Source organism: Apis cerana, linkage group LG6 (genome assembly GCF_029169275.1).
Source record: "Apis cerana isolate GH-2021 linkage group LG6, AcerK_1.0, whole genome shotgun sequence".
Taxonomy (NCBI): domain Eukaryota; kingdom Metazoa; phylum Arthropoda; class Insecta; order Hymenoptera; family Apidae; genus Apis; species Apis cerana.
Genome location: NC_083857.1, coordinates 10822880 through 10842118, shown reverse-complemented (window position 1 = coordinate 10842118; position 19239 = coordinate 10822880). Strand labels below are relative to the sequence as shown.

General features: G+C 35.1%; 2 protein-coding genes across 11 annotated transcripts in view; one reads left to right on the top strand and one right to left on the bottom strand.

Annotated features, from left to right (window-relative positions):
• Window positions 1-49: 49 nt before the first annotated feature.
• LOC107993815 (xylosyl- and glucuronyltransferase LARGE1) lies at window positions 50-11858 on the top strand. 2 transcript variants are annotated; one of them, XM_017050437.3, is made up of 12 exons: window positions 50-1078; window positions 1567-1718; window positions 1779-1903; window positions 2577-2760; window positions 3499-4043; window positions 4124-4273; window positions 4490-4792; window positions 4975-5171; window positions 5245-5386; window positions 5462-5592; window positions 5681-5773; window positions 5983-11858. In XM_017050437.3, exons 2-12 carry the CDS (start codon window positions 1640-1642, stop codon window positions 6110-6112), a joined length of 2079 nt encoding a protein of 692 aa, XP_016905926.1. In that variant the 5' UTR covers window positions 50-1078; window positions 1567-1639; the 3' UTR covers window positions 6113-11858. The 2 variants fall into 2 exon arrangements, with proteins under 2 accessions (XP_016905926.1, XP_016905927.1); XM_017050438.3 differs by lacking the exon at window positions 5983-11858 and having other exon boundaries at window positions 5671-5778.
• Window positions 11859-14663: 2805 nt separating this feature from the next.
• Window positions 14664-19239, bottom strand: part of LOC107993834 (leucine-rich repeat-containing protein 24) — a 314678-nt gene continuing 310102 nt past the window's right edge. For all 9 annotated transcript variants that reach the window (XM_062076331.1, XM_062076329.1, XM_062076336.1 and 6 more), the window contains one exon: window positions 14664-16402. In XM_062076331.1, coding sequence (XP_061932315.1) covers window positions 15534-16402 — 869 coding nt within the window. In that variant the 3' untranslated portion in view covers window positions 14664-15533. The remainder of the gene's footprint in view (window positions 16403-19239) is intronic.

Genomic DNA, 19239 nt, shown 5'->3' with positions numbered 1-19239 from the left:
GATATTATATTTATTTTAGGAAATTATTTTTAGCATTTAATAATTTTAGCATAACTAATTTTTAATTAATTAATTTACTAATTAATACATTTAATTATACATTTAGTTAATAATTAAAGACACAAATTAAAGCATTTATTTGTTAATATAAATAAATTCGATTCTATCTTCAAAATATATTTTATGATATAAATTTTATGTGCAAGATAGAATATATATTTATTATAGTATTTTTACATCAATAACATATTTAATTCAATATATATGAAAAATTCGATATGCACTTACAATTTTATACAATTCATAAAATGTAAGAACAGACTATAAAATATAATTTTATACAATCCCATAGAAAATTATTGTTTAAATTTTATATGTATACATATAATTATCTGATTATACTTAACGATTATACTTAACAAATATATATGTACATATAGGAATTTTAATACAACGTTCAATACGATAATTTTATCATAAATATAATTGAAGATTATATCATATATAGTTAAATAAATCCATATTATTGAAAAATATTATTGTGTACGTAGTACAAAAGTTGTGTACGTACTTACAATTTAACGAATATTTGTTGCACGTAGCGAAGATTTATTGGATACCATTTAGTTTTAAATATAATATTATAATATATTCGATTAACTTCAGGTTGTAGATAAATTGTAGCCCTCTACTAACAGACGTAAGTAACTACATAATAAGTTACCGACTGTTCGACATCTCATACTGTGTTACGCGGGCTGAGTAGTAATTCTATTACTGCGTTATTCAGTGATTAAACTATTTATGTTAGATTTCCTGCTTCAAGTGTTTAGAATGCATACTGTTCCGTCATTGTTCCTAAGTATGTAACTGTAATTACGTGAATTTGCTTTGGTTTACAGTAAACATTCCAAGATATAACAGTGATTCATTGAAGCGCAAACAAGTGCCAATATTTGAGAAAATTCGTGTGTATAAATTCACATATAAAATTGATCATATTCGAACTCGGTTTTCAAAGTAGTTTGAGCATGGATTTAAGTGCGTGACAATCGAAGAAAAAATTGCAACATTAGAGGTATGTATTTCTAGACATTCAGATATCATACAATAATTCAGTTATATGTTCAGTTATATTATTTGTATTTTAGTATTATTATTTTCAACAAGTCGATTCTACTGTATCACATCGTATTAACCTATTCCTTTTGTTTTTGTTCCATATGTCATACGCGCATGTCAAGTAATTTGATTTAGATAAAATTTTTAAATTTAATTTACGTTACGTATAAAGGTAATAATAACAAAGCAATAATGTCAGAACAATTAAAAAATATTTTTATTTTATTATATATATATAATAAATTTTATCCATATAGTTTTTATATATGGGAAATAATAAAAATATTGAATGGTTACAAAAAGCATGATATAATTATAACTTGTTTTACGTAAACCATAAAGAATACATACATATTTTAATTCTCAATTATTCTAAAATTATTCAAAATTTAAAGATGCAGTTTGTTCGTTAATCGCACATTAATTTTACATTTTTATTTATAGATATTGGAATTAGCTCGATAAATTTCATTTATTAATCATTCAACGAATCAGGAAATATGTCTGTCATATTGCAATGGCTCGATCATGGGTAGGATGTTTGTTCGGTGTTTTAATACCATCCGCAGTTTTTTACCTGTATTTATTATTAAACGGTAATATTCATGTTTTTATTATATTACTTCTTGATATTGATATGCCATATATTATTATAGTTCCTTCTGCCGAAATCAGTTCCTTCAAAATTAATGGTAAATTGGGATCATCCGTGAATATAGAAAAAGCAAGTCCACATATAACTACTTTCGAAAAGTTGCGCTTAGAAAATAATCACAATGAGGTAAAAATTTATAATCGATTTCTTGATTGAAAATAAAAAAAAGAGTTTCTATAAATAGAAGATATCCCGTTATCCACAACGAACTTATTTTTTTTATGAGAATTATATAATATAATACAATTACTAAATGCGATTCTTAATTGTATATCATCATTAGCTTTGTCATTTTATAATTAGTTTTATCATAATAATTAATGAGATTAACTAATTTAGTTATATAACAAATAATAGATATAAAATTTGAATTAAAAATTTTAATGATAAATTATCTATTTTCATTTTCAAAAATGAAAAAATTTAATTTTTTAATTGTATTTTAAATTGTTTTTTTTCTCTTAAATTTTAGAAAAAGATATTTATTTAGTTTTCTATTTTAATTAAAATTAAAGAAATTATTTGCGATGCTTCTAATTAAAATTTTTATTTTATTTAATAAACACGGAAATGTTTTACTTCTAATATAAATATTTATTCAGTAGTAAAATTATAATTGTTATATTATATTGCAATTTATATTTACTTTAAAATACATTAAAGACTAACATTCCTTTGTATATTTTAAAATATCAATATGCAATTAAGAATCATTTTATATCATTTTCATTTAAAAATAAAATAAATTTTGACAGAATTAAAAACATAGAAACGTTGAAGGTTAGCGATTTATTTTAAGGTAAAATGCGAGACCGTGCATATTGCGATGGTGTGCGCCGGATACAATTCAACATTCGCTCTGGTGACAGTAGTAAAATCCGTTTTATTCTACCGCACTAAACCTTTGCACTTTCACTTGCTCGTTGATGAAATTGCAAAGAGGACTTTGACAACTGTATTCCAAACATGGGATTTACCACATGGTTTGTAAAAATTAACCATGGTAACATTTTCATCCGTTGCTTGAATAAAAATTTAAAATTACATACGACGTTTTATTTATTATTAAAATAAATTACTAAAATAAATTATATTTAGTTATAAAAAATAAAAATTTTTTAAAGAAGATTTTAAGAAAAAAATAATACTTTAAGATATTATATTTTACTTTTTTAGCAATAGTGTAAATTATAGTTACAAAAAGAGAAATTGATTTATAATAATAGAATATTTTTAATATCTTCATTCTTATCGATTTTCTATCATCAACTAATTTTCGCTTTCATTTTGTACATTTACTTTTTTTAGAAGGATATCACTTTCAATATACATCATCTATAATTAACCTAGGTCACTTATTAAAACCTCAATACGATTATAAAATGAAAGCCTATCCGATTTTTTTTATTGTCCTTAATTTAAAACATTGAATTAAATCTTCTTTCCTCTTACAAATTAACGTTACACATATAAGCCTATTAACAATGAAAATCGTGTGAAAAAAGTCAACAACAAAAGTCAACAAACAAACGTTAATTATAATGATTATTGTGATTGTCGTTTAAACGTGAGACAAATTTGAACGAAACGTTAATTTAAAATTCGTATTATTTAAGGAACGGATGATATGTATACAATTTATTATTATTATTATTATTATTATTATTTTATATATCTATTATTAACAATTGTATTAAAATATATTCCTTCGATCATTTCAGTGAATTTAACCTATTACAAAGCAGAGAAATGGGTACCAAAAGTATCTTGGATACCGAACAAACATTACTCCGGTGTTTACGGTCTTTTGAAATTAATTCTGCCGGATGCGATGCGGGAGGATAAAGTGCTTGTATTCGACACGGATGTGACTGTGCTGAACGATGTTAGTTTACTTTGGCATATATTCGAGAAGTTCTCGAGCGATCAAGCGCTAGGGTTGACAGAAAATCAGAGTCATTGGTACATAAAGGCATTGTCTTACGGTCAACGACCATGGCCGGCATTGGGACGAGGCTTTAACACTGGCGTGATGCTAATGCACTTGCAACAACTTCGTAAGAGAAAATTTACGAGCCTGTGGGAAGCTGTTACGAAGCGTGTGCTGGCCCATATACCGGAAACTAGTTTAGCTGATCAGGATATAATAAATGCCGTTATCAAAGAACGTCCTTTTATCGTATATAAAATAAAATGCACGTGGAATATTCAATTAAGCGATCATACAATTAGCGATATATGTTATCGTGACACTAGTCAAATAAGCGTAAGATTTTGTTTTAAAAATATTTTTTCATTTTTCAATCTTTAACGAATTTTTTTATTCTATCATGCGATTTTCTGTAGATTATTCATTGGAATTCTCCTCGCAAACAAGATGTATATAATAAGCATATTAACGAATTTCGTAAGTTACATAGAGTTTTCCTCGAGATGGACGGGAATTTATTACGTAGACGCTTATTTGGTTGTGATAAACACGAAACTGTGTCTCAAGTAAGTTTCTTTTTTTATTGAAAGATTCATATTTTTATATATTACTAACTAATTACCAGATTGATTATTAATTACTAGATAATAGAAATTTTAAGATTGGAGATTATTTTCATTAAGTTTTCTAATTTGTTTTTTGTTTAAAACAAAAATATTAGGATCAGTACATTTACTATAGATTCGATAATTTATAAATCAATTAAGATTTTAAATTTTTAGTATAATGAGTCAAGTCCTTGTCGAGATTTCACAAAAGGTGCTACCATGTTGTATCGTACTCATCCTTTCCTTCTTGAGTATGAATACAATGTATATACTCCAGCGGATGTTGCTCTAATAACTCAGTGTAGCGTAGAGAGAATACCATTACTAGAAGACCTATCGAAACATTGGCCCGGTACCATAAGCGTTGCACTGTATCTCACCGATGCTGAAGTGCAGAATTTCCTAGAGTTCGTACGCGGTTCCATCGAGTTGAGAAACAGGAAGAACATCGCATACCACGTCGTTTACAAGGATGGGGTATGTCTAACCAGGATATTTTATGTCTTGTACACATATTACAAAGTTTATTCGTTAGTTATATATATATAATTGAATCGAGATATATAATTTCATAATTTTTAAACTAAAAGAAACAAATAAAAAGGACATATTTAATGTATGTGTATAAATATTTAATTATATAAAATTCTTTTCATTAGGAACTCTATCCAATTAATTATTTACGAAATATTGCGATGTCATATATATCAACCCCATACATCTTTCAATTGGATGTCGATTTTCTGCCTCAATATAGATTACACGAAAATCTTATGAATTATATCGTTAAATTGAATATTAGCGAGTCAGATAAGGTAGCTTTGATCGTTCCAGCCTTTGAAACGGAGCGTTATAGGTATTTTTAAATTTTTTATTATAAAATCAAAATAAAAGAATCGCGTAATACATATTAGATACACGTTTTTTAGATTCACTTTTCCTGCTGACAAGGATGAACTTTTGAAATTTTTAAAGCGCGGTGTTCTATATACTTTTCGTTATCACGTTTGGACCCAGGGTCATGCTGCCACTAATTATACTTATTGGCGTAATACAATGGAACCATACGAAGTACGTACATTAAAAAGTTTGATCGTTTTATTTGAATTTATTTGAATGTAAATTATTAAATTATTGTCATTATAGGTTTCTTGGGAACCAGATTTTGAGCCGTATATCGTAGTCTCAAGATTAGCGCCCCGTTACGACACCAGATTCATTGGTTTTGGGTGGAACAAGGTGTCTTATTTGACGCATTTGACAGTATTGAATTATAAGTAAGAGGCGTTTTATAAATATCTTTTCTAAATGATTTTAAAACACCGAGCATTATAGCACGATGCCATAAATTGAAGATTTATATAGGTACATTGTCTTACCGGATACATTCATTATTCATCGGCCTCACGCCCCTAGTCTCGACATCGGCAAGTTCAGAACTGACTCTATTTATAGAAGGTAATGCTAATAAATATATATATAATATTTAAAATAATTAAAAGATCAAAATTCTTAAATATATAATTAAAAAGAAGAATTTGTAAGTTAAAAATGGAAATATTTCATATTAATTAATATTATTTAACATTCTATTCTATTTAATTTAAATGGTGATTAAATCATAACTTTGCATATATTATAATATATATATTATAATTATATTTCAGTTGTTTAAAAAAATTGAAAGATGAATTCGTTGAAGAATTAATGTCAAAGTATGGTGAGAATGCATTATTGAAGTTAAAGAAAATGACCAAAGATGAAAGAATATTAAAGTCTGTTGAAACCAAAAAATAATTAATTATATTTGTAATGATAAGAACGACTGCGAAAATGCTGATATTATTGCTATTTTCTCAATAAAAATGTATTTAAAAAATTATATATATATTTTCCTCTATTCTTCTAAATTATTAATTGAAAATAGACAATAATGGGATTGGGAAATATTTATTAAAATTTAACCATCGTGGAGTGTACAGAGTGGTGCTTTCAGTACATTCTCTTAATGTTACAGTCACGCTAAATATTTCATTTATAAAATATGTATAGTATTTACAGTGATAGTACATTGACAATGGCGTATAAATTATAATCGGCCAAAAATGTTGTACATGATAAAACTAAATTACGTTAGAAAGCAAATAGTACAATATTTCTGATAAAACTTGCTAAAAATAATCACGATCACAATAATAATAACAATTTAACATAGCGATATAAATCGATAGGAATATTAAATATTAACGATATTAATTATTATTTAATAATAATATCTAATAATAATAGCTGTGATAATAATAATAATAAGACGAATATTAATAAAAAAGACAGTATATAATAAAATGAAAAAAAAAAAAGACATGATCATCGTTCGCAAAGATTTTTTACCTCGATTATCCATCCTTAACATTCCTATGTCATCTAGAATCTAAAGTAAAAGAAAAAATCTTGATCGCTCTACGTTTTCCCTAGAGAGTTTTTCTTACACCTATATCGTGACACGTAAACATAGTTCCTTTACATTTATAATAATCCCTATTTACGATAAAAACACTTTAAAGCGTTCTTATCCTGTACAACTTAGAGCTGTACGAGATACGAAAATATGTTAATGAAACATCATTTATTCATAACTCGGCCCCATGAAAATCCGCGTACAAATATCTGAGAAATCTGGACGCGGCTGGATCCATAGAAAACGGCGCCCTAACAACTCTTCGTCAGGAACATGCTTTACATTCTGCACGGTATTATCATTACACGTTACAGTATACATGTGGAAAATCCTTCTATAATATATATATATATATATATTTTTTAAACAAGTGGCGATGGAATGAGTTAGGCAGTTTCAACGATGATTAGGACACGACTTCAGCGATCAATCGAGAAAGCACAATTATTATTATTATTATTATTATTATAATATTTTTTTTTATTTAGAACTATTCGCAATATAATTTTTTCAAAATCAATTGATTACTCGAGATTATTTACGAGTAATATCTATTATATTTATATTATTTCGTATTTCTTTGTTCCACTTTTAAAAGACATAAAGTTCTAATCTATGCTTTATACTTTATGTCACAAATATTTTTGAAAACTCTGAAAAATAATCTCGAGTAACCAGTTGATCTTAGACTTGTGACCAGCATTGTCCATAAATAGGAAAAAACCTATTGTATCTTTGTCTCTTTTGTTAAGCTCCTTCATATCTTTACCGATATACATATATTTTTTTCATACAGAATGGCATGATCCATGTTCCCACAGTCAAAAGAAATATTTTTTAGGAAAACTTTCTAAATTTTTTATAATTTAGTATATCAACAATGCTGGTTTACACCAAAATCTTCTCGTTTAACACTTTCTGATGAAATCTTCCCCTAGAAGCGTTTATACGTTTTTTCGAAACGTGGATCATTTATAACTGTAGTATACTTTTGATATCTTCAAAGTTCAATTGTATTAAGGAAATTATTTTGGAACGAAAATCGCATCATTTCGAGTTCTTCACTTCGTCATTATGAATCTTTTTGTTGTTACAAACGCAATTCCTTATCGAGAAATCTATAGAACTAAAGCTAAATGAAATTACACAATTTTCTCAATTTCAAAAGTGTCAGTCTTCGAAGAATGGTTACGATAGATCGATGAGTAAATAAATGCAATGTATAATTTCACGCGATTTACAGTACAATAGAAACGAACGATATTTAAACATATGATACGCATATGGTACACTTAAATCTAGATGATTCACACGATAATATAATCGTTAATATATATCGTTACCATACGGTAATTTGTGTGCTCGAAAATTAGATTTAAAAGTTCACATTTATCGTTTATTTTTCATGGTCTTTAATTTCAGGAGAAAATTAATATTTTTATTGTACTGGTATAATTTCTGCTAATTTTTATATACTCGACCATATCAGATCAGCGTTTTATATCTCATTTCCGAGAATTAATTAATTGTTATGAACTTTTTCGCTTTAATGAAATATTTCATTACGTTTGAAAGAACCGTTTAAGAATACGTTTAAAAAATATATTTCAAAAAACAGAAATAGCATAATTAGGAAGATTATTATCGTCCTTTTTTGGAATGAATTCAACATGTTTCATTTGTCTTGCGAATGTTTCTCGAATGAATACATTATTTCTGGAATAAATCTAGCGAGATATTTAAATTTCCCTCACAATTAACTAAATTTATTTGTACTGTCGAATTTGTTATTTAAATGTGCCATAATACAATAATCTATTAATCTTTAAAAAAACACTATTATATTTGTCCCTATATTATGTGTAATTTTATTACATTTTCGTCAATAATAGTATTTTCGAAATCAAAGAAATTATTTTGATCGAAATTATCTTTTATTTTTATTTCATAGCAGATAAATATTATAAAAATTATAAAAATCTTTCATAAAAACGATCGATTTGAAATTGTCTCGAGGTATCTAATACATTTTGATCCAGTCATTCCCATTCAGATGCTTTCGTATCAGATCGTGAAATTAAATTTTATCAAATTAATTATGCATCTAATCTCCAAGTATGGTCGGATTTGTAAATCGGACGGTATACTCGTCTGCATCTTTATGATTGCAGATCAAGAATTTCGCGTTAATACTTCATGACAGAAATAAGATTATTCGCAATCGTCGATTAAAAATCGGTTTAATTTTTTTTTTCTTTTCTTTTTAGATAGATGGAAACAATAACAATGTGTTATTGCGGAGCTTCGAAAATGAGATGGATCAAAAAGCTACGAGATTTTTAAGTATATCTATGTAACAAAATAATCCAACAACGATATTTCTTATCAGTAAAAGTTTCTTCCGGCAGCATGAGACGGGGAATAGAACTGGTCGATTTTTCGACGAAACAAACGATTCGATTAATGTATAATACAACAAAATAGATTATCTTTCCCCCAAAGTGTATCAAAATTTGTCAAGAATATCGACAATTACAAGATGAATAAGGAGAAACCTTGTCAACGTCAATTTGACAGAATGTGCCTATAAATTACTAAAAAAAAAAAAAAAAAAAAATCATGGAAATGGGATCTACATTTATCGGAAAACGATACTACAATTGTGCCCATAGAAATTCACTTCAACAGCGTAAATACCCGTTTTTAGACAAGGGTCGCGGGTACAGTAACTTCTAAACCAATCTCACATTAAATCACGCTCTTGCTCACCCTTGTTCCTTTCTTCCCACGGGATGATGATCGTCGAGCTGAACCAATATATACCGCAAACAATCGATCGAATCGATCGTTCCTAATATTTCCACAACGCGCGGTGCAAACTTTATCTGCCAATTAAAAACCGTAAACTAACTCTCGTCTAATCGACTGTGGTACACGAGACAACGACAAACGAGAAACACAGACGCTCCATATAATTCCATAATTGAACGAGAAAACCCAAGTAACAAGTGCCGCGATACCTTTAGTCCTTTCATCTCCGTTAAAGGTGTTGTCGCGAGTTGCCTTTTCATTCCGTTTCTCGTTTCCTTCGAAAAATCTCGCGTGCGCCTCATTAAAAATACACCAAGATCGTGTTCGCAATTACACGGACTTTAGACACCATCCTTTTTTACATTCCCCACCCGCGCGCCTTCTCCCGTATCTATTTCCCCTCCCTTAAGTTTAATTCCCCTTTAAGTCCCGTTGCAATGACTTCAAGCGGATATATACCTGGCACAGTAGATACGCAGAGTCGTTAGAGAGATATACGAGGCATCGAGTTGCCACACAGATGCCTCTATCGATTGAAAAAAAAAAAAAAAAAAAAACTGTCCGAGGAGGGCGAAGGGATCGTCTCGAAGGGGACGTGGGTGGTGGTGGAGGAGCGTGGAGGAGGAGCAGGGTGACGCGTAAACCGTGTTATTGCAGCAAGTTTCCATCCCCGGTCAAAGGGGGTTTCGCTCATTAATGCGAACAGCCTAACTGCGCGCACAAAGTATCCTCGGCATAATAATTGCACACGGCGAGTGACGCTGCCTCGTCATGCGCATCCCTGGTAAACACGCCACGGCTAATAGTACGTACGGGGGTCCCCTCCCCCCATATATATAATTGAGGGGATCGTACGACACGTTCTATTTTCGCGTATACTCTCGTTACTTGGATGGGGAGAGACGGGGGCGATTGGAGGATTGGAGGTGTTCCGACGAGATTCGCGGGGAAACAAATCTCGTCAACAATGGGTAAAGGTGTTCTGTTTCCGCTTAATTTATATCCGAGTGGACGTTATGCGAACCTTCACGCGTAAATAAACGTCTCTGAAAAATTAAAGGATTACGAAGATTTATCATTTCCGGACGAACAAATATAACATTTTGAATTTTATTTCCTCTAACTCGGTTTCAAAACTGGATTTATCGGATATCATTGAAAGATAGAAAAGAAAAGAGAAGCAACCCTTGACGAAATCTTGCCAACTCGAATCCATATGGAGTCGTCCAATCTCGACATCAAGTTGAGTCGAGAACGTGCACATACGCGACGGGGGGGAAATTAAAGGACGAGGAGAGGAGATGATGGCGTGGAGAAATCGTGGAGAAATCCGACGACCGCCCCGTTATATTTCACCGCTCGTTTTCTGACGCCCGAAACGTGACGGATCCTGGTTTAATTCCTTGGAAACGTGAGACGAAAGTATCTTCCCCGGCGCGATAATCGTGGGCGTCGAAGCGATATACGGAGAACACGTCAAAATACAAAATTACAAAAATATACTCGTGGCGCCGTACCAACCGATCGCTGCCGCGCTTGTTTCGAACGTGCCCACATTTACATATAAACAACGTCGTGAATTAGCGTGCAATTAAAGTCCGTGTGTATGTGTATTTACAGGGCACGGCAGAACGATTGGATCGGACGAACCGCGACTCTGCTAGGCCGCTTAAAATATATCACGACGATATTCGTGTAACCTCGCTTCCGGCGATAGGAGGTCGCGGCTTTCTTTGTGCGAACCAGGATTTGGGGATGACTCGTTTTTCCTACGTTTCTTTCGTACGTGTCCCTTTATTATAGAAACGTTAGCGCGAGAGGATTTTCAAAGTCGTCTGAGAAATCTTCGAATATCGCGTGGCAGATCTGCGAAGTTCCAACTTTATTTTTAACTTTAATATAAAATATGAAATTTGTGAAAATTGTTACGGAGGATAATGTGAAATTAGATTTCATCGAGTCGTAGATAACTTGATGATTTCGAGACAGGTAGTAAAAATAATTTGAAATTACAAAGAATAGAGATAAATAGATCTCTTCTTTGATTAATTAGCCACGGTGAATATTTACTATACCGCGATAATATTTAAGTGTACGTACACGTACGTTTGTTCTCCGTTAAATTTTCCTCTTGTAAAAAAGAATTATTCGTCTCTTATACTCTTGCTTCCAAAACGATTAGGAGATAACTGTACATTGGCACCTATTTTTTTTTTTAATTTTAATTTTATTCTCTTTTTTTATTTTTTTTATTTTGCATTTATGTTGCAAAATGATCGATTATTTGTCAGAACGTAGCCGAGGAAACGAAGTTACACGATCGCGCCGTGATTTTCTCCGCGCTGTCCCATCGACATCGCGTCATCGTCCTCCGAGATTTATTTCGTAATACTGTTTAGGTGCGTTGCAATTTTCGGGGAAGATATTTCATCCACCAACATGGATCTGTCCATCGAAATTTATAAATGTCAGTATATAATTCTTATCTATCGAAAGATTCCTTGTTTCAAAATAGATATAAGAAATCTGTTATTTCTATTTGGTTGAAAATAGATAAAAAAGAGGTGTGATGATGTTTATGTTTCCCCACTGTTTTTCTGTTCTTTTCGTTAATCAATAAAACTTTAAAAATTATTAAAATAAAAAATCTCAAATTTTAATAGATTGTTCCCTTAAAATTAATCTTCAGGCAGCCTATTTTACGTCCAGTCTTCGATCATTATATAATGGTAGAAAAGTTTGTAATTTTTGAAATATTTTGAAAAAGTATTATTTTTATCCGTATTCAAAAAAAAAAAAAAAAGAACACGTATTCCCTTTTCGAGTAAAAGGATAAAATTTATACCACTCAACGTTTTCCTCTTCCATTTGTCCTATTTTCAAGCAAACAGAACGTTCAAATCCCTTCAATTACGTGACATATCCTGTGCTTTTAACGAGCAAATTCAGATTATCCTGTGCAAACTGTGCTGCTTAAAATAATTAAGAGATCGCTTTCGGATAAGAAAAATCCAATAATGAAAAATTCAAAAGCAAAATCCCTTATGCATTAAACGTGCGCTCGTTTTTAACTTCGAAATTAAACGGATATTTCACGAAAGAAATAAAGAAATATGTTTCGATTGTTCGTGGCGTCCCTTTGTGCGTCGAACGTTTGCGATCGAAAGAAAGTTAAGTAGCCGTTTGTTAGAAATATTATAAAATCGTGGAAAATTTCCTCTCGACAGAATTACATCGGAATCGGTACACGTCGTGATCGCAACAAGTTGCGCGAACGATCGATCTTTAAATCCCCCTCCCTTGTCGATAAAGTCGCGTGGAACGTTAAAACCCGGATAAGGCGTATCGAAAGTACAACAAGTTCCTGTGGCTTATAAATGTTTAGTCCAAGAACGATCTCTTTTTCCCTCGTATTCGCGGGGCCATTAAGGAAACTGAATCGGTTTAAAATTGTTTGCCTTTCGGTCAACCGGTTTCGTTCGACGTGTGGGAGATCGATGGCCGGGAACTATCGCGAGAATTCCCCCGTAAACGTGGAGAACCTATCCGGGGAACGTAATCGTAGTTATCGAAGATCGATGAAAAGGAAGATTGAGCCGCGTGTTTCACAGGAGAAAAGAAATTTCACGATCGATCGCTTTGAACGCGTAGCCTTGTCCCTTCGTTTGAGAGGTTTGTGGAATCCTCGTCGAGTTTCCGAGTTCGGAGAACGATTTCGGGACCGAGATCGAGTCAAAGCTGGGTCAGATTGGATTCGTATATATTCGTATATTTCGGAATATAAGCATATATGGCAGTATATACTTTTTTATCGATTCGATTGGCTAAAATTATCGAGCCGATCGATTATCATGCCGAAAATTCGGGATTCCGATCAATGCAACATTATCTCGGCCGATCTCGCCCAAATCCTTTCGATCCCGTTCCGAAATTTATCAAGCATGATTCCACACAACTCTACCAGAGTTTTAGTAACTTCCTATACGAGTAAATTTAAATTGAACCGTTTCAATTATGCGCGTGAATTTCGCAATTTTTGCAATTTTCACGGCATCACGTATACGACAGCGTTTTTTTAATTAATTAAAAGGTCTAAGTTGGTTGTATGTCTATCACTTTGTTGTATCCCTAACTCGAAGATAGACGTGCCTCGCCTCTATGTATCGCCACACGTTTCTTTCGTGCAAAACGTTGTTGTGTGTGTGTGTGTGTGTGCTTTTACGTACGATTCCGCAAAAGCGTATTCGAATCGAACGATCAGAAGACAGACTAATCTCTTAAGTAGTATAATATACATTTTATGTACAAGATGTACGATGATCCTTTTTACAACACGTATTCGGCGATTCGCCAACGCGGTCAATGCTGAGATCCATCTTTGTGGAGATGAAGTAATACGGCCTCGCGCAAATATTAAAATATTTCTGAGTACTGTGCTTTCGGAGAGGGTTTCAACACGATAAAATACGAGTTTCGGTTTCCTTTAATATTCGCGATAAAATTAATGATGCTGTCGTGGCTCACGGATCGAAGAGACGAAAATCTATGGAACCGATCGAATTATACCGATTTACCGACCTCGGATTAAATCACTCAGATTTGGAACTGAATCTGAGTGATATTTTATCATCAAGAGCGAATATAGTCGGAAGATTTACATACGCGTTTTTGTTACTATAAACAAGTCACTTTTTAACATCTTCGTCATCATTGATCTTATTACACAATACGAAACCATACGTGTGTGGTTTCTTGTCTCTCTGTTTACTCTTGATTCCGATTTACGTATCGTTAAAACGGATATCCGCTCGATGCGGTCAAGTACCAATGCGTAATATAAAATTAAAAAAAAAAAAAAAAAGAAAAAAATATAGAAAAAAAAAACAAGTATAAATCTTAAATCTAACAGTAGCAGCCAGCCAAAGCATCGCTTTGCACTCCCCTGGAGAGATAATAAAATAACACTAATAAATTCGAAATATCGTGTAAAAATGCCTGACGCAGGCACGTCGGCGGGTGTACAAAATTTAAATAAAAAAAAAGGGAGAGAGAGAGAGAGAGAGAGAAAAAAAGGAGAAATAAAAATTAGGAGGTATTAATCGCATGATCATCTCGACATAGTATAAAATAATATGGATCGTTCACACGATGTGAATGTGGCTCGAATGTGTGGCATGCAACAAGCACGTCAATAAATAAGACGAACGTCTGTTGACGTTATCCTTAATGCTAATTATCCCGTTACGTTGTATTTTACACACAGACCGTCCGATAAACGTTCATCCAACGGCACAAGACGTTATCTCTACACTATTTCCCTCCTCACATCCGGAGACCAAGCACGAACCTTCGTAACGATCGTCCATCGAATCCGTCGAGATTCAATCAATCGAAAACAAATTTTCCCCTAAAAATGATGAAACGATCCAGAAGAACAAGTAGTCAATTTTCGTTCATCGTTCCCCTCGCTCTTATTATCCACCGACAATTATTTCAGATAATTAAATATCGATCTCACGAGCCACATATACACGTACGTGATATGTTCCGTAACAAGCGTGCGAAAAAACCCTGCGATAAAATAAATAAAAAGGAATACACGAGGAGAGAGAGAGAGACAGAGGGAACACGACGAGCAAAGAAAGAACGACCGGCAAAAGGCGTCTCGCCCGAGATGTTTCGCCGCTATGTTCCGGCGGATCTACGATCCCTCTCATCACCGGATGTTGGAAGCCCTCGCACGCTCGTTCGTCAGCACATTTGCCGGCCGGACCTCCGAACGCGCTCCAACCGTGTATTATCGACGATCCTCGACATCCCTCGGGCGCTGGATCGTCAACTCGTTTCTCGAAAGGCACTACCGGTTTATTGTGGCTTCGGTCATGCGTCCCTTGTGCTCACCACGGCCACGACCTCGCGGCCTCATCTTCGCCGGCCGACGTACATCGATCATACTTCCGTGCCGTCCTCACCCTCGTCCTCGTAAAGAGGCCCGTTGGTCGACTTCTTCTTGGGTTTCGGCGGTGGTCTCGGTGGCACTTTCCTATTAAGCGTGTTGCTACTGCCCGACTGTTGCTGTTGTTGTTGCTGCTGCTGCGCCTGTTGTCCAAGCAGTTGGTTCGTACTGTCCGTCGACTCGTCGGCGATCTTGGACGGCCATTCAGCCGCGCCCTCGGGCGCGGATCTGTCGAGCGGGCTGCTTGTCAGTATGTTCGGGGTGCTTCGTTGTATGGTGCCGTAATGGGAGGCCGGCGTTCCGGGCAGAGGCCTATTCCTCATCGTGGACAGTGGTTCAGGACTCTTGTTCAACGACAGCACCGAACTACCGTCCGCGGTTGTCCTAAGCCCCAGATTGTCGTAAACCGGCTCCAATCCGTCCGTGGGCGAGGTGGGGGGCCCGCTGCTCCAACTGGGCGCTCTTGGTCTCCTAGGTATCGTCACGTAGCCGTGGCGGGGCATCACGGGCGCGATCGTCGAGCTCGTGATTCCGTAGGGGGTGACGCTACGGTTGTGCGGCAGGGTCTTGAACGCGGCCGGATATTGGTTCGAGGGGGAGCCGAACGCGGCCGTGGTGGGCGTCGCGTGCTGACTCGGAAGACGCGTGTTGTCCGGCGCCGTGGACGCCTGGCTAGTTGGAGATGCGCCCCGGCCCCCGGAGAAGGCCAACAAATCCGGCGGATACTGGCGATAGCTTCCGCCTCCTCCGCGGCATAAGGTGCCTGTCCCGCTCTCGAGCTCTGGCGTCGCTCGTTCTTCCCTCTCGTCGTCGCCGACGCCGCCGATCACCCCGCTGCCGACACCGCCACCGATACCATCAGCTGCCAGAACATAAACAAAAAAGAAGGGCGAACGTTAAGAAAGAAAAGTGAGAGACGCGATAATGATGATGAAATAAAAAATGAAGAGGAAAAAAAAAAGAAAGAGGGGAGTAGTCATCGCCGAATCAATCAAGGGAGACATCTGGATAACTGTGTAATATACGGGGTCGTACAGTTGAGACGAGAACGATACGTCTTGCGGTTTTTCGAGTTGAATCTAGTTGCAATTTGGTACAAGGACGTGGATAGATGGTGTAAATACGGTCGATTCTGAATTCTTGCGCTATTTATTTACGATAACCGCGAAATGATCTGAAATTCGAGAAAGTTTTTCTTTTTTTTCATTCAGAAAATATATAATTATAGAGTTAATTCAGCTTAAATACCATCCAAATACCATAGGTCATTTTGACTCACCACATATCATTTGAAAGTTTAAAGTAATCAGTACAAAATCACATGCAAATAAATTTAGAAATGTTAGTATAGAAAAAAAAAGAATGTTAAAGTAACGATAAAATTAAAGTTTAAACTTAATTCTAAAACATATGTAATAAAGAGTATCGTAAAATTGTTATCAATCCCTAACCCATCTGTTCCTACTTCGAACTGCAGCATTCGATACCGATTTCAAATATTCTTTTTCAAAGTATGCCTTCGAAGCAAAAAGCGTTCCTCGAGAAAGCTTCTTTCAAACCGGACAGACGTCTTACGCTCTTCCCATAACTAAAACGTTAAATTCGCAATTCGTCGAGAGTCCGATAATGACAAAAAATATCCAGGTTTGATACCTTCATTTCCAAGGAACTACGTCAAATATCGTGTACCACTATCGAGGAAGATTATATAATATACAAGAGCTGTCACGGCTTATATCTCGAAGACAGGTAAATCGATCGTACCCTTCGAGATAAAATTTCATCGTCAGAAAAGTGGGTCGTGATTCTTATATGTTTCGCTCGGCTCCTGCTCGAAGCTATTATTTAAACATCGACCGAGACTTCAAACCGCCCCTCTCCCCCGTGTAACGAATCTGTCAAGAAAATGAAATGTGGATCGATATTGATGTATTACATTATATACCTACTTAGTATCGTTTCTTTACCATGCATATTTCACTCGGATATTATCTATGCACAAGTATTCCTAAGTGGTTGTAACATAAAGCCGGAAAGATAATTAGACAAAGGATCCGATTCGTTACTTTCGATCGAATCCCAATATAACGATAACCGTGCGCGTTTGTATCGTATCTATAATTGAGTTCATAGACCAGTTCTGTGCAGTATCGCAATTCTAATCTTTCCATCCCTTAGCGGCCTTACGTATATCGCGTGAAATGTTCGGTGGCGCCATAAACTAAGAGCGGTAATCATAGAAATTTTATCGGAGCTCGTATTTTTCACTTACTCGAGTCCTGTTCGATAGGAGAGGAGAAAGTAGGGCAAGGATGCGGAAAGAAAAAGATTGCACAACCTTCCGTCAGCGGATACAAAGGGTACACGGTGTACACGGAGGTAGTTGAGATGCGGAAGGTGGCTGTTTAGATATGAGATCCTCGACAATTTCAATTACTGTCTTTGAAAGTGCAGGGAAAAAGAGACGGAAAATCGCGTACGTGTAAGTAGGTATACATGTAGGTATACGCGTAGTTCGTGGTGGGAATATGCACGAATCGTCTCTATCGTTCTCGATAAAAGGGCAGTCTGCTAATTCAGAGGGGAGCATCGTGTAATGATTATTTTCTCTCCCTTTGTAGGAGCCGAGGCAAATGTTGCGAACCGCGCACTTTCCTTTTCCTTTATCGTTCTAATCACCATTATATGCGTACACAATTATCAGCTCCATTGTTTCCCATTGTATTTCCATTATTTAGAGCTAAAGACCGCTCCCTCTCACGTTTCGTTCCTTTCTTTATCACTTTTCACGGTTCACGGAATTCAGGCGCCAAATCGAACTGCAATATAAACGCAATACATTCCGCTTTTCTCGTTGATCGCCGTTATTATCGTCATCGTCGCTCTCTGCGAGAAGATTATGCACACTTATGTACAACGACGTCGCCACGATACGAGCAGACGTGCGAGCTAAAGCTAACGACAAAAATAGTACTTCGATTCTGTTCGACGCGTCAACGTTTATAATAGAATTTATCCATCACGTTTGAACGATCGATGTATTTACAAGTCTATCAAAATAATCGTTTCTCGAATACATCCGTGAAACACGGCGATTAGATCACGTCGTGTGTAATTAACGACCGTCAGACAGAGGCATCCCGCATGCGTCGTGTTTTCTTTCCGGGAAAACAAGATTTTTCGCGGAGAGGAGGGGACGCTATCGATAACGACCAGACGCAAATGACGAGTGCCTTTCTCTTTCTATTTCTTTCACGCGCACGCACTCTCGCTCCGCTCCTTTCTCACTTCCTTTCTCTCTGCATCGTCACACGTTACACGCTCTCATTAATCTTGCGATAGTCTTGGTCGATAGTCGGTAACCTAGGATCGATGGCGCCTCATTTATCTGGCACGGGAGGGATTACCGAAACCTCGCCAGCATTAATACGATCTACACGATTGTCTTAAAGTTAAATACACTCTCCATATACGTGCAATTCGATTAATCTATTCCGCCCCTTAATTAGCGACGATAGCTACGATACCGGGAGCGAACGAATGTTTTCGAAGGAAATCGGAAGATTAATGATCCGAGCGTTAACAATATCTAAATTGGATTTCGTTTCGGTGTTACCCCCCCGTTATTGGGGGGAGGGTGAAATTCCTTTGTTCGTGTACACCCGTTGATCGATCTCCGTGTCAATATCAGAGCAGGAT

Bases quoted from the DNA above. Each gene is read 5' to 3' on its own strand.
- LOC107993815 (XM_017050437.3), top strand. From the start codon at position 1,640: ATGGCTCGATCATGGGTAGGATGTTTGTTCGGTGTTTTAATACCATCC. The intron at 1,719-1,778 runs GTAATATTCATG...ATATTATTATAG, and splicing joins CCTGTATTTATTATTAAACG to TTCCTTCTGCCGAAATCAGT. The intron at 4,044-4,123 runs GTAAGATTTTGT...GATTTTCTGTAG, and splicing joins GTGACACTAGTCAAATAAGC to ATTATTCATTGGAATTCTCC.